Here is a 16,692-nt window from a genome sequence, read left to right on the forward strand (position 1 = left end):
ACTGCAACACAGTTGATTAAAATCAATGCATATTAAGCAGACATATGCAGAGCCTGCTGTGATGGGCTGGCGAGCTGTTCAGAGTGCACCCTGCCTTTTTACCTGTTAGGATTGCTAGGATAGGCTCCAGCTTCCCCGCGACCCCTAATTGAACTAAGTGGTTAGGATAATGAATGAATGAATAAATGCAGAGCCTGTCTGAGTCTGAGTCAGGTCTGTTCCATAAGGGACACCTGGAAAACCTGCAGGACACCAGCCATCGAGGACCAGGATTGAGGATCCCAGGAGTGGAACTTGCTCCTCCAAACAAATAGGAACCACTTGAGGTGGCTCAGGCATCTGGCTATGCCTCCTGGGCACATCCCTGGTGAGGTGTCCTGGGCACATCCCTGTGGGAGGAGAGCCTTGGGAAGACCCAGAGGACGGTGAACGAATTATATCTCTTGGCTGGCATGGGAATGCCTTTGGATCCCCCTTATGAGCTGGCAAATCTGGCTAGGGAGAGGGAGGTCTAGGTTTCCCTGCTTAGGCTGTGTCCCCCCTCACTCAACCCTGGATAAGCAGCAGAAAATGGATGGATGGATGGATGGATGGATGGATGGATGGATGGATGGATGGATGGATGGACGGACGGACGGACAGATGGATGGACAAATGGATGGATGGTTGGATGGATGGATGGTTGGATGGATGGATGGAATAGCAAGGATGGCTCCATGAATGTGCAGAATGAATCTCAGTGTACTGTTGAAAATAGGCAGAGTTTTCAGGCCAGAAACTTGTGTAGTTCTGCTTTAAGTGATTTTTAACTTGGCATGTTTATTGGAGACAAAAGAGCCAGTCTCTGTATTTGATAAACTGCTCATCTTACCAGATGTTCACACACAACCCTCTCCAGTGTCAACAGAGAATGGTCCAATAAAGAAAACAAATGGAGTTAGCAGTGACCAAAATGTCTTCTTGTCAGAGGAGAATGGGCTGACTGGTTGGACATGATAAAAAGGCAGCATTAACTTAATAAACATTAGCTGCAACCAAAGTATGCAGAATACCATCTCTGAACACACATATCCAACTGTAAAGCAGATGGGCTACAGCAGCAGAACAAGACCTCACCAGATTCCTGTCTTCTCAGCCAAGAGCAGAAAACTGAGACTACAATTTCCACAGGTACTCAGAAACTGGAGAACAGAAGATGTAAAAACATTGCTGGTTTAACGAGTCTCCATTTCAGTCAGAATTTGGTGTAAACATCATAAAATGATGGCTCCATCCTATTACTGGGTTCACTGAAGTAAAATTTTGCTGTACTGCAATGGCCTCCACAGTCACCAGATGTCCATCCAACAGAGCTGCAGCGCAGCCATCAAATCTGCAGCAACCGATGCTGTTGTGTCACCTCCACACAGTTTGTCTCAAAGCCCTGAAGTTTGTCTGATTCACTGCTTTATTCGGAAGCAGTTCATCTGTCTGAGCTCATTCAGACAGGAAGTGACAAGGTTGAGAATGGTCTTGGACAGTAGCTTCAAATAGAAGTTTAAGCTTCCATTTTTATTTTGTCTCATTTCACTTTACTTTCACATGTGATGGATTTGAGGCTTTATTTGAGCTTGAATCCACTGACCCCTAACCTATTTAATTTTGGACTGGTTCAAGAGGGATTTGCCCTGATTTATGACTTCAATCCATCTCAGCTGATTTGTGACATCATTCAACTTTTGTCTCTGAATCTGGAGATTTGATCTAAACTTGTCTTAACACATGTGGATCTTGATTAATTTCAGTGTTTCCTTTGTTGTGTTTGTTTTCATTAACCTGGAGGAATAATTTACTTGTCGACTCTGTGTATGAAGGGGGATCCTCTTGAGCTTTAAAGCTGTTTGGGTCTGTTTGCTTTATGCTACATCACGGTTTGGGATCTATAATATGATGCGTACAGGTAGTACATATATACACAGTTTCATCTGTTGGTGAGTGGTTGCTGCACCTGAGGCCAGTAGACCTACTCACAGGCTAAACCATGTTTGTGTCTGGCAGAACTTTGACCACAGAAACACACTATCCATACACAACTTTGCGTTCCCCATTTTTACCACAAGATTTTCATACACACTAAACCTTTAATCCCCCTTCATTCCCACCAGGGTGCTAGGGAATGAGTGGTGGAGTAGTACGCCATCACCATCCGATTGTAATTAAGAAGTTAAGAAACACATTTTTCAAGGTAAAGTAAAGCTATTCAACTAATTATAGGATTTAACCTAAACACCAGGTCATTATTAGTCCTACATATGATTCACATATGACTGGAATGCATGTGTCAAAAGCCTAATTACTCACATAAAGTATGTGCTTTTGTTCATTTGTGGTTGTGGTTCCATCTGTCACTGCAAGAAGCCGGTTGCTTAGCGTTCAAGTGAAGTGATCAAACTTGTGCGAATAATGCGAGATGAAATCTCAGTTTACCGACTGCACGATGCTAAAGTTAAAGTAATTATTTACAGCAAGCTCCGTGGTTTTATAATCAGACTCGGCTGTCTCGCCTGGCGTCAAGTGTGAAATCGCCGCTCAAAGCTCGTTTCAGTTCCACTCTGTTCTGTGGCGTCTCCATGCAACGTGAGGAAGTCTTCGAAAGTTTCAGCACATCACATCCTGCACTCATTAGCCTCTTTATTTTAGAAGAAATCAGTTAATTATACTTTGTGTTCTTATTGCTCATGCAGGGAAAAGGGGAGAAACTTGTCAGTGTAAAAGCTTCCGATGGAAGCCTCAGCACCATCTGAGCATCATCTTGTTTCAAATTATAGCTATACTGAAAGTCCACTCTTTTTTTTTTTTTATCAGCACGAGTGCACACATCCACACACAGAAGAATCCCTCGGGCCTCTTGTCAGTTTCAGGGTGCACACACACCTATTGAAGCATGCATAAGCCCTTGAAATATTAATGCAGAGTGGGGCAAGATAGAGAGAAGAAGGGGACAATGAGACAAGCAGCAATTGTAAAGGAAGAAACGGGGACATGGAAGTATCTTACAAATGAACTTGATTGAAGAAGGTAATGAGATTCTGCCCCCAAACTGCTGAGTGTTCCTAAATTAAATATAGACTACTAACGATGACAAAGCCTCAAATCAAGTGTCCCAGTGCCATTTTTTTTTTATTTATTTTTTTTTTTATTTAAGGTAATAATATTAGAAGAGTTAATGCACCATCTTCCAGTGCATTTAAGAAAATTGGACTTGTCTTCTCTGCAGTTCTACTTCACTGACTCCCACAAAACACTCCCTCCATTAAAAGTAATTGAATTAGTGCCTTAAACATAGAGAGGAAAATATATGGTCTTTGCTGCAAGGTGTTCTTACTGTGCTAGCCTACAGCGTTAGCTTGCGGTTGTCATTTAAGTGGGGCAATTAGGATAATGCTTTCATGTGGCTTTCAGAGATATTATTTAGTTTTTTCTTTGTTTGTTTGGTAGTTTTTATCAGAGGCTACACAGATGCCAGCAAAAAATCAGCCATCCAGTTGTTGGCTGTCCTTTTCCGTTGGTCTAAATGAGTCTCTTCTCATTACCAAGCGTCTGTAACGCTGTGGCTAATTCACATGGAAGGAAAATAATGTTCTGTTTCCTCATAGATGCTGAAGTGACTTCATCTTGCATCATGCAAATTTAATGCTCTTTTTTTAAGACACTTCGCGCAAGAATAATGTTTTTAAATCATAGATAAAGTTGTAACAGGAGCTGACAGAGCAGAATAGCTATGATATGCTTTGTGTTTTATTCAGATTATTGATGAGTGTTATGTATCTCAGTTCTTTCCTTTTTGTCTTCTTTTCCTAATTTGTCTGTTTGCACTTTTTCTGATTTTTTCCATGTCTTTGTGTTGCTGTTTCTTTGTTTTTGGCTTTTAATTCCCTTATTTTTCTCCCCTTGTACTGTTCCCATATTGGTTATGAGCATCACCTTCTTTGCTGACTGCGTTCTTGTGTTTGTGATTGCGCTTTTTGACTCAATATTTGCAGTTTATGGTATCCTCAGCTGCCCTGCATTGTAAACGTTTCAGTTTTTGTAACGTGTCCAACTTTAATTTCTTTTGTGTCTGAGTCTTTATTAGAGCTTACATGTAACTTTACACATTTGATCCAACCAAATCAGTTGCACAGACACCTTATTTATCTTTTTGTAGTTATAGTGAGCAGGTTATACTGATATTGAAATACAGTTTATTAACTCTTTCAAACTATTAGTGTCGTAGAATTTATCTGATGAGAAATAAATCTATAAATCAATTGTTTTCTGTTAAATTTTTTGACCATGTACAGATGTTGCGAGCGAGAGGTCTTGAGAGCTCTGCCCCTGCTCAAGGTGTTACAGCAATCTTTAGGCATACACAAATAACCTTTGCCTGGCATCACTAGTCAAAACAACTGCCAGCTTGAAGATAACAACAGTCAAAGCTGAAACAGGCCTTGAACAGAACGTTTAGTTTTATGCATGAATCTACTAAAGCAAGCTTACTGAACTACTCTAACTATGCAGAATATATATCTTGTACTACATAAAAGAAACTTAATAAAGGAGTAACATATTAAAACCACACAAATCGCATAAATTCCACCACAATTAGAGAATTTCATAGGGAGACGCTCCCTTATAAAGGCTGATTCAGCATCCATTTTGCATTTTGTCTCTTCTCTGAGCTCTGTACAGCCAGTAAAAGTCAGTTCAGTGTTGACTCTTGTCTTATCTCTTCCTCAGTTAAATTCTCTTTTCTCCCAAAAATGTCCTCTTACATTCTCTGACGAATCAGATTTCATACTAAACCAGTGGTGTAGTCCACAGTATCCACGGGTATACGAAGTATTCCCACTTCTTTTTCAATCAGCATAGAGTACACCCACTTCTAAGTTTCTAAGCTCCCTGTGATGCTGCTTTTACAATTACAAACGTCCCTACACATGTAGCTACGTCGCCCAGCAGCTCAGCTGAGGTTACTGGTGCAGTTATACATCAACTGCATTCATTTTGCTAGAACATAGACATAAGAAAGATATATGTATGTAAGTCTGTGAGCCTGTCTCTCACCAGCTCTATGTGCCAGTATCGGTTTAGTAATTTCATAACTCTTCCTCCCTGAAAACAAAGAGCAGAAATTATGTGACAATGAGCAAATATACTAATGGATTTTTGGAGTGAACAAAATAGAGTAGTCTTAAACGTCACTTTTTACGAAACAATGTCTTTTGGGCTATTTTTTGTTTTGTTTTTTAAAACAAGGGCAAAAAATTTAGAGTATACCCACTTCTCAAGGGACCACTACACCAATCTCTGGGTCCTGCACACATAAAATAATCTTTCCTGCCTTGCACTTCAAACCAATTTTCATAACCAGCCCGCCTCCTCTCTGCGCTATTAAATACTCGCTAAATTGCAAAAAAAGACTGACCAATGGGCAACCCGAAGGACACATGGGTAATGGGTCGGCCCATGCATTACTAGTGCATAGAGCAAAAAGGCTTCATGTTTAATACAATTAACTACATCATAACCAGTGTGCCCATCCTTAACATTTTGTATATTTTCTTCACAAAACAAACTGGAACAATCTTTCTACAGTGAGAAGGAGCCACTGTGGAAACCATCCCAGCAAGTTCACATCAAAGTCAAACTGTTTCTGCACAACTCTCCACAGCCTTCCTAACATTGTCTACAATGAAATTCCTCTGAACCTTTGTTCCCTCTGACAAACCGACTGGGTTCAGGGCTGCCTCAGCAGCTCACACTGACATCAAGATGTAGCACAGGGATCGTGTCTCTACGGTTCAAATCCAAAATCTAATTTTTAATTCTTTTCCTGTGTCTGACTTCCTGCCTGGCTCTTCTGCTCCATCAGTTGATTTTAAGTACACAGTGTCTAAGGAAAAGTTGCTGATGTGCTCAAAATCTAATAAAATTTTACTCCTCTGAGAAAAAAATGGGGTTTTTTTTGTTATTTTGCATGAGGAAACCCATTTAGAGAGCAACCACTAATGTAAAATGATCAATTAGTACTCTTGCATCAGCTCTTAAAAGGATGTTTTAAAGAGATATTTGTCCAGTCCAGTCATTTGCTAATCCAACTAGGTGTGATCCCCAACTCCCTCAGTAAGAATTAACACAATATCAAAACCCTACAAAGTTTATATGTAACAAAGGATTGTGATTGGATTGTAGAATAAAAAGCAATCTGGGAAACCGACTTGTGCTAAACAATTTAAACTGGTATTCCTTTTAAATTAATAATTTGATCATTTAGTTAGATATTGGTCTCAACTCTATTCAACTTACTGCTAAACTGTGGCAGCAAATTGCAGCTTTGAAAATGACAATTAAAATGTTATTACAGCTGAACTGCAGGCCAAATAGTTTCATTTCATATCCTGTTTAAATGTTTAGCAAAGCTTGTTTTAGACACTTGATCCAATTAAAAGATATGTTTCCTTAAACCTTGACGACCCATTTCTAACTCAACTTGTTAATATAGCCTATTAAAAGTCTGATGCAAAATGTGGCTATGAGGCTCATTCATACCAGGATAGTTTGGCTACTGGGAGACTGATCACCTGTTCAACATGGACCTAATGCAGAGAGACAAAGAACCTCTCTTTGGGAGAATATAGACACCAATCAGTCTAATATGCAGGTTTTTGAACTATGAAAGCAAGCTGGAGTACCCAGACAGAACCACATGAATAGAAAGAGAATGCAAACATGTAAATTCAACATAGAGAGGCACAAGGTGGGGTTCAAAGCAGGCACCTTTTCTCTGTGAGGTGATAAAGCTGATCACACCACCACCATGCAGTATACTGTATCTACTTAAAGGTGCAGTGTGTAAGAGTTACTGACATCTAGCAGTAAAGAAGAGAATAGAAATTACTTTAAATGCCAGGTATAGTTGTAGATGGACGCATAGTCATCAGTGACAAGGACGTGTTTTCATCTGCAAGTGGATCCAGGGGCCTCAGTGATTACTACTGCACTGATTCAGACTGTACCGTCTTCATGTGACTTAACCTAAACAGTGATCTAGTATCTGTCAAACAAAGCCGACATTGCAGTTGTAAAGTTTGATGAGTTTTCACAGAGTTGCTTAGTGCATGTAGTAAAAATGGTGGAGTAATTATGGCAGCTGCCATGTATTTGGATCCACAGCAAGTACAAACGGTTCATTCTAAGACAATAAATACCAAACAGTCATCTTAGAAAAGTTATCAATAGAAATCTGGACCTTTGATTTTGTCAAATACCACACAAAGCTGTCAAAATCCAGGTCCTCATAGTTCCGAGATGTAACAGGGGTGCACAAATCCGGTCCTCGTAATTCTTATCCTGTAACATTTACATGCATTTCTTCTGAATCAAATGGCTAAATTCCCTCATCCACATGTCTTTCAGTCTGCAGAGACCTGGTAACGACTCACTTAGTTTATTCTTTACATCAGGATAGTCCGCTGGACTCGGTCCGATTGGGGACTTAGCTCAGTTGTAGGGGGGTGTGCCCATGCAGTCCAAGATCACATTCACGCTGCACTTTGGTCAAACACTCCAAACCAATAATATATCCCCATTCCCCCAAAAGGTGGCGCTGCACTAGCATTTAGCAAAAGAGGACAAGACCCGCGTGAAGGAGAAAAATCCATTTCCACCAATTGCGAGCTAAACATGGGGCACTAAAATATCGCTGTTTTTGTTTTTTTTTTCTTGTCTAATGTATGGAAACTGCATAACTACGCTGCAGCAATGGGCGCAGTGTGAACAACACACAAGGCAGAGGACTCTTAATGTGATCACTATCTATTTAACCACAATGCAATGCTAGCGCAGGAAGTGAGTTTTTCTTTTTGTAGTCTGCTTCCTGTATTTGGTCCACTTGGAACAGGCCAAGATCTGCGTTTGTAGGCGGTCCGAATCAGAATTCATTTGGCGCATTTGCAGCTTCACAAACAAAGTGGACTATCTAAGCAAACGGAATCGAATTTGAATCAAAAAGGCTGATGTGAATGTGCCCTCAAACCCGCAGGATAGTAGACCTCAAGGACCGGACTTGGGCTCACCTGCTTTATATGAATTACATTAATGAAGGCTGCAGGGGAATGATGCACATGGACAAGAGAGCTGCAGAAACCTTTTCCCAACGTACATACAAGTATTTTGACTGAATACAGTCAGTAACACAACACAAAAAGAGACCAGATGGTAATTACAGAAATATAAAAGTAAAAATATTTAGTGAGAAAAGTAACATTTCAAATCAAAATGAATTTGATTGTTCAAACCTAAAACCTTGAAATGGAGTGAGGCTTTCAGAGCAGCAGTGTTGCATGTTTACTGGATCACAACAGCCTGTCCTTACTTTTTATACCTAAACAGACAACTGATGATCAGCTCTACAGATTTACAAAAATCTCTCTTTGATTATGAAGCTGGAGGCGCATTGAGATCAATTCACCGTCTCAGATGCTTGTTTAGAATCGTCTCTTAGCTGTGACCTCCAACAGGAATCTAGTCACTTTATAATAGATCCTCTCCAACCAGACGTCTTCACACTTTAAGCTAACAACCCCACAATCACCATCTCCCTTTTCTCTTCAACCCTTTATCGCTCCTCATCATCATCAGTCTGCATCCACCCACCAACACTTCAGATCTGCCAGCCACAGCCTGCCTGTCCTTGAGGACTCCTCAACACTGATGCTGAAGGTGTCTGATTAAACATTGAGTGATCTTTTTTTGTAGCAGCTTTGCTCACTATACCTACAGCGTATGTAGTGGAGAACTGAGGTCTGCAAGAGGTACTAAAAAATGTATAAACTGTTGTGGTGGTGATGTAGAAAAAAATAATATCCTGAGCAGCATGTTTTCCTCAAACTGCTTGAATCACCTCCGTCAAGTTGCTAAATGTTTCAAATGACACTTGAAACACATTGTACTTTTTCATCCATTCAAGTGACTTTGCTTTGTTTTGTAGAAAGAACCATTGTAGTATTAGTTAAAGAAAAAAAATGCCTCTTGTGTATCTTTTCTTGCTGATAAAAAAAAATATGTCGTGCCCCTGAGACCATGCAGACCATTCATAATGCTGCACACAATGTCAGGAGTGCTGTTGTTAGGGCGAGTGGGTGCTGATCAAATAGTGATCAGCACTATTTTTATGCAAGACAAGGACTTTTTGCTGCTTATTTTCTTATGTTAAGATAATATTTACAGTAAAACAGACCCAGAAGGCTGCTGGTGATGATTAAAACATTTCTGTAAGACTGTAATTAAGCAAAATTGTGCTTTGCACTAAATGTTAATGTCAGCAAGCTAGCATGTACAAAGTGAAAATGTAAACATGATGTTAGTATATATTACTTTGCACAGAATTCCAAATAAAGGACTGTTTTCAAGGCTCACAGAAAGTGAGGCTTAAATTTTCTTGATTTAATATTTGTTACAAATGTTGTTTCCATCAGTCTTTTGTGAATTAGCCATAGACCGTATATGAAAGATGGACGGAGCCTCCGGTGGTTAAAAGTGAAGCCTATGCAGAAGTGCATAAAACTGCACTTCCCCCTTCATCCACTAGGGGCTGGCTGCAAAACAGAGCAAGTCCCCATAGACTCCCATGTTAAAAAGACCAACTTCACAGCAGAAATAAACATGTTTAGAGCCTGGTTCAAAAATCCATTTTTGACTCAATAGGTCAGGTTTACCTTCATGACAATTGTGGAAGAGTGATTTTTTTTTTTTTTTTTTAACTCCTCCGTTTAGAAGTAATTTAATCTCAAAGTTGGGTACATTTAAGGGCGTGTCCTTTTGATAGACAGGTACCCAATCTCCCCCTTCAAGTCAGAAGAACATAGAACAATCGCGGTTTTTAGCCGATTAACAACGTGACTTAGCTTTAGCCCGCTTACCTCTGTTAGCTGGTTAACTCCTGTTATGTCGGGGTTAGCTCGGTTAGCTCTTAGCTACAGAAAGCTCGGAGTTTGCTCGTTGTCAATCATCCACCAATATGCTCAAAGCCCCCCTCTCAGCTCCACCTCTTTGCCCATATTTGTATTTTCCGGGCGAGGCAACATGCATGTCCCTACCAAAATGGCGACGCTATGAACTGCCCACCGAGCTTCAATTCAGTTCTTCAGAAACCTATGGGTGGCGTCACGGAGGCTAGGTCCATCTTTTTATATACAGTCTATGGATTCAGCACATCAAAATTTACATGACAAAACTAGCAATGATCTAACTGTTGTAGAAAATCCTGTAATGAACCTGTGAGTAAGCACAGGCTAGTTACATTTAGTCTCACCTCAAAATAAAACTGCATAATGGTATCCAACTTTCCTAGAGAGATAAAAACAGCAGAGCTTCATTGTTCCGTTGAGTTGGAACCATTTACATTTACATTAGGCCATCTGCACCAGGCGCTCTTATGACCCAAATTGTGTGAAGTACCTAAAACTAACATGGTACCACTCCATTTGCACATGAAACAGTTTGCCTGTTTATGAACTGATCCACGCATAAAACTATGATTTCATAAGCACTAAATTCAGTTCAAGGAAATACAATAAACTGGATGACATGCTTTAAAGACAGATCTCTGTAATGTGAAAGTACTTTATAAATATGGTGGCATAAACGTACTTAGAGAATGATTTATTGAAAGCATGCTGTTTAGTATATTTATAATTCAGATGCTTATGCTTTTCCACATCTGTCTGAAGTGCAGCACAACTGTATGTTGGAGATGGGACTACAAGGCTCTCAGAAAACAGCTTTTCCAGCTAATGTTGTTGCGTTCTGGCTCTTTTCTTTTCTTTTCTTTTTTTTTTTTTTTTTTTTTAGCAGCGTCAGTCAGCTGCTACAAAATACCTGCAAATGTTCCACCTGCAGCAGCCGGTGATTAGATCAGCTATCAGAGCGCAATCAGCGCAGAGGGAAAGAACTGCAAACAAACCGAGTCCATTTCCATATAAATCATAAATATGTAGATACTGGAACGGGAACATTATGAGGGAGTTGGTTTTGATTTTTTCTAATGTTCTGGGCTAGCTGCATGAGAGAACACAACTATCCTCCAAAGTCCAGACTTCTGGAGAGGATCTGTCAGCCGCACAAGCAGCTTACTGTATCAAATGGGAGTTAACTGGTGGCCGTGTGCTTTCCAGTTGCGAGTGGAGTGAAACTATAATGCATGTTTGTATGGCTTTACTCGTCTCACAGAAGATAATTGTGAAGATGACTTCCTGTCTCAGTTGAAAAAGCACTTCTTCAGCAGATACTGGAAATGAGGATGGAGCCGCACCCTCCAGCTCTCAGTCACACTGTTACGACACGTTTCTTTCATAAAGGCGCTTTAAAGATAGCAATGACTACTAAATCAGTGATGTAGTCTCCAAGGTTATGAAGTCTTCATGTCATAAAAGTCCACATTACATGTAATTGCTGTACATGATAATCACTTTCTACACAAGTTGCTTCAAATTACTATTTATAAACATAAAAATTGAATTGATGAACTATATGCTTGTTTAAAATGGATTTCTTGCTGACAATCAATGCAGCGTGCACATTTGAGGTACAAAGACACAGTGAATTATAATAACATTCATAGAACAACATTTTCATTGTTCGTAGGTGATAAAAAAAAACCTTAACTGTGAAACTCTGTTCCATATTAAAGAATTTTGATTTGTGGAAAATGTAATCTGACAACGTTTTTGAATGATCTTGCCAGATTTTTCACCATCAGTTGCATTTTTATTAGTCCTTGTTTCACAGTTCAGAAGCATGATGCAGATGTGATACCATTTGTTGCATATTGCTGTATAGTTGCTCATGGTGGAAAAATGTTAATGACCAGTTCAGCTTTACAACCATCCCTGTTTGATTTGTTTCTTTTACTGTCACTGTGTAGCAGAATTTTTAGCCAGTCAGTCCACCACAACAGATTTATTGATATAAACGGTGCAGCCAAGCTTACAGTGTATTTTAACGTTGAGCTGACTCCAGTGTTGCGGATTTTCCACATTTTTACATCTCTAATTAGCTTCTTTTGGGACCCTGATACTGTAGTGACTCTTTTACTGGCCCATATGCTTCTTCTGCACTTATAACTCCCACTTATTCCTCATAACTCTGAATAATTTCTATCCATCTCTTTAGGCAGTTGTTGAAGTTTTCTGCGCGGTTGTTTCCGTTGCGAAGCTTGGCTTTGCCAAAAGAACCAAGATGGGTTCAGCTTTCTGTGCTCTGATTGGTGACTTTGCACACATTCAACCAAAAATAAAAAATAAGAGTTTAATTTTCTATTTTGAGTGAGCATCATGTCAACGGGACTTTTGGTGGAGGTAAAGCAGACTAGTCTGGTTTGAGCTGGGATGAACTGGGAGAATCCACTGCAAATATCAACAGTGAACCCAGTGAGATACTTTCAGACCTTTCGTATCCACAACAAAGGAACATTGTTGTACTGTTTTTAATTCTTTTATAGACCATAAAATCAAACAGTTAAATATTTGCTGTGAAAGCAAAAGCATTAAAGCAGAGCTCTTGTGTTGAAGTCAGGCCATCATTTGTGCCCATGTTAGCATCTTCTTCCATTTGCACCAGAATCCAAGCAAAATTATTGGCAATGATGTATGCTGAGATATTTGTATTGATTTAGAGATTACATATGAAAATGTTATACATCAGTTCTCTGCATCTGTAACTCCGCCCCGCTCCTAGATGAAATGATTGCGTTAATGATGACTTTTCCCGCAGGATCAGCAGGTTTCCGCTCGTCTCATTTTGTTACCTGGTCATGATTTATGCAAACGCCCTCATTAAATGGGCTTTCATGTTGCTCTTATGAACACAGCAGAGTGACATAATGTTCGTCTCTGGTCCCCACAGGTTCACGTGGGCACCTCTCATCAGGAGCAAAGAGTTGTGGGATACCTCACGTGCACACACCTCCACGCCATAGAAGGTACAGACTCTGTTGTTTCTGTCTGTGCGTTAACCGGCCAAACTGAAGTCTTTAAAAGGTTTCTGTGAATCTGTTTTCCACCTGTCAGGGTTGTTTTGGTCTGAGGGTGGAAAACATCTCATTTTTGTGTGTGACTGTCTCTATTTGTGTGCACCTCCATGTCCAGATACGTGGATAAATGAGCGGATCAAAACCTGAGCGTTCCTTCTTCTGCCGTTCCCATAGTGACTGCCTCAAGCTGTTTGAGGCGTCACAGCCCTATTTAAAGCCTCCGGTCGATGCCACCCTCATTTTTTACCAAAGACACATCCCCCCCCTTATTGCCTGCTATTCTGGGCTTCTCCTACGCTTTTTGCAGGTCTAAATATAGCAGTGCCAGGGCTGCTTCTAAAGATACATCAAAGATAAAGCCCTTGGAGGTGAGGGGGGTGGGATGTGTGGGTAAGCAAGGGAGAACAGGGAAAGAAAAGGAAGGAAGAGAGCAGAGACCTGATTCTTTTCTAAGTACATGGAGTTGTAAAGAAGACATGAGTTCAAGATTCAGGATTCAGAGGAACTGACGACATAGCTAAACATAAACTCAACCTGCGAATGCATCACCTGCTTTTCTTTTAACTCAGTTTACTTTTTGTACCGGTGAGTCAGGCATGTATCCTATTGTTCATCCTAAAAACCTGCAAGTGTGTTGGACCCAGAGTGATCCAACAAGTGGGATTCCCGTTGATGACATGAAAGAGAAATGAAAGTTTTTTTGTGCGTGAGTTCTGATGGAAATGGAAACCACGACTGCCGTTGCTGAATAAGCTGCTTGTAAAGTGTAATCATGTAGCTGAAGGTTGAGATTTCAGTGTGTTGTTGGGTCTTTAGTCAGCAGATTAACAGATTGTTTGTTATTTAGACTTTGGACATATTGTGACATGTTGTGTCAATCAGTCAGTCCTTTTCTGAATCTGAAGTGTTGCGGGGGAGCTGGAGCCTATCCCAGCAATCACTGTGCAAGAGGCAGGTGCAACCCTGGACAGCTCACCAGTCCATCACAGAGAGAGACAAACAGTGGTGTAGTGGTCCCTCAACAAGTGGATAGACTCTAAATTTTTTGCCCTTTATTAAAAAAAAAAAACCAAAAACCAGAATAAAAATAGCCCAGAAAACGCAGTTTCAGAAACAGTGACATGTAGGACTACTCTACATAAATCCATCGGTATATCTGCTCATCGGCACATCATTTCTGCTCTTCAGTTTCAGGGAAGAAGAGTTATGGAATAACTAAACCAGTACTGGCACACATATATATATATATATATATATATATATATATATATATATATATATATATATATATATATATATATATATATATATATATATGTATAATGTCTGTGTTCAGGCTGAAGTTAACGCAGATGATGGCGAACTGCACCAGTGTAGCATACTGGTAACCTTATCTGAGCTGCTGGGTGACATAGGAACATGTGTAGGGATGTTTGTAATTGTAAAAGCAGCATCACAGGGGGTTAGAAGTGGATCTACTCCATATACCCGCGTATACCCTGGACTACACCCCTGGAGACAACCATTCACGGTTACACTCACTCCTAGGGACAATTTAGAGAAACTAATTAACCTAACATGCATGGTTTTGGGCGGTGGGAGGAAGCTGGCGAGAAGCCACGCATATCAGGGAGAACATGCAAACTCCAGTCGAGGCGCAACCTTCTTGCTGTGCAGCCACAGTGCTAACCACTCCGCCACCGTCTTTAGTTCCTTCTAAAAAGAGTCTGAGATAGATTGATTTTCTACTGAATTCTTGAGCGGATTACTGACAAGTTCAACTTGGCGTCCATCAGCAGAATATTAAGCAAACAAAAAGTGAAATCAGATGTATCTGCACAGCATGTTGTACTGGTGTCACTGCTGTAGATCAATGGGTTTTTGTTTCCATTTTGCAGCAGGAAAATTATAAAATGCTTACTTCTTTCTTTGATAGATATGTTATCGATATGTGTGCACCTTCATCCAAAAGGTTGGGGAGGTGAGGGGACCCAAAAGCATGGAGAGGCAGGAGGCAGATGAGATGCAGGAACAGCTTTTACCACAGATGAAGACCTGAACAGGGATGCATCAGGAACCCACAACACAATGAACCTGCACTTTAAAACGGAGACCAAAGGGAATAAATACACGGGAAAACAACGAGACACAGGTCTAATGGATACACTAAAATTAATCCAGGTGAAGTAATGAACGGGAGAGGTTAAACAGAAAGAGGTTAAACAGAAATCTACAAAATAAAACAAGAAACAAGAACAAAAGACACACAAAAAGTCCAAATTATGACAATTACCCTTAAAATTCCAGCTAGCATAAACCTTTATGATGGTCGTCTCTAAAGCACAGAAGAAAAATCAAAGACAGTATCACCGGCTACCTGCTAACATGTTACGGCAACAAATACAACACTGGCTCAATCAGAAAATGTGTTTTAACATCCCTGGTGCTCGTGCTGTGTGATGGGATCTGCTGCTATTTTATGTCGTTTAACAGGAGGAGGTTTTATTTGGTATGGTTCTGCATTTTTAGCCTCATCATTTATAAGAAAGCATCACTTATTGTGTGCATTAAACTGATATTGAGCAGGAATCTCTTTAAAAAAACGATCTCATGGTTTAAAGGGACGTACTGAGGCTCCAGATTGTTAAAATAATGTTTTAAAATGATCTTTTCCTGCTATCTTCAATCATCCAATCCAATAAATGACACCAAACAAGAGTCACAAGCAGAATCAGCTGTTTAGAATTGCCAGAGAAGATTTGGCAAAGTCTTCCGGAGTGGAACCCTGCTGTTCACCCCACAGATGCAATTCCCTGACAAATGCGGCACTAGTTAAAGGGGAAATAAAAAGGCCCCAGAGTGGTATAGGATTTATTGGCAAGCAGAGGTGTGTAATCCAGGTGCCATAAAGTAAAAGTCCTGCCATGTTTTTGGACCGACCTGTGCATTTGGAACAGGTGTTTTCACCAGAAGACTCGTCTGCCTTGCAGTGGAGCTGATTACATTCAGCTGGTTTGGTTACTGGTTGGAACAGCTGCCAGACAGGATTTTTTACTTTCTGGACCAGTATTGTCCAGCGCTGTTGGCAAGAAGCACTGTTACATAACCAATGTGCAACATACTGAATGCTGAAAGAGTACAGGCGTGTGTGTGTGTGTGTGTGTGTGTGTGTGTGTGTGCGCAACACAAATGATGCAGTGTATTTTCTAAAGTCTTTATGCAACCTGATCATTTTACAAGATTACCCTTTAAAAGATGTTAAAAAAAAACACACATTAACACACATGTGAGAAACCCCAGATGTCTAGTCCATGCTATCCAGTCTGTCATTACAGATACATGACATCAGCATGTGCAAAACATCTGTCAGCTCTTTTAGTTGGATATTAAAAGTCAGCAATTAAATTCTTTTACTTGGAAAAAAAAACCAACAAAAAAAGGTATGTTTTTAACTCCTGCTTTGTGTGTATTTCCTCAAACCCTGTGATTTTCCACGCTGGTGCTCGGGGACCCCCCCTCTGATCTGCATGTTTTAGATGTTTCCAACTCCGGGACACCTGATTCAGATTCATTGAGCTGCTTGTCAAGTTCTTTGCAAGCCTCCTGATACCTGCAATACAGAAACATCAAAAACATGCCAG

At 40.2% G+C, this 16,692-nt stretch overlaps 1 protein-coding gene across 1 annotated transcript in view; it reads left to right on the forward strand.

Moving 5' to 3' along the window:
• smpd3 (sphingomyelin phosphodiesterase 3) overlaps positions 1 to 16,692 on the forward strand; it is a gene marked incomplete at its 5' end in the record, with an annotated part of 39,978 nt that overhangs the window by 13,124 nt on the left and 10,162 nt on the right. The window contains one exon of the mRNA XM_079255679.1: positions 12,925 to 13,000. Coding sequence (XP_079111805.1) covers positions 12,925 to 13,000 — 76 coding nt within the window. The remainder of the gene's footprint in view (positions 1 to 12,924; positions 13,001 to 16,692) is intronic.

This window comes from Telmatherina bonti, assembly GCF_933228915.1.
Source record: "Telmatherina bonti genome assembly, chromosome: 2".
In the NCBI taxonomy this organism is placed as follows: Eukaryota; Metazoa; Chordata; class Actinopteri; order Atheriniformes; family Telmatherinidae; genus Telmatherina; species Telmatherina bonti.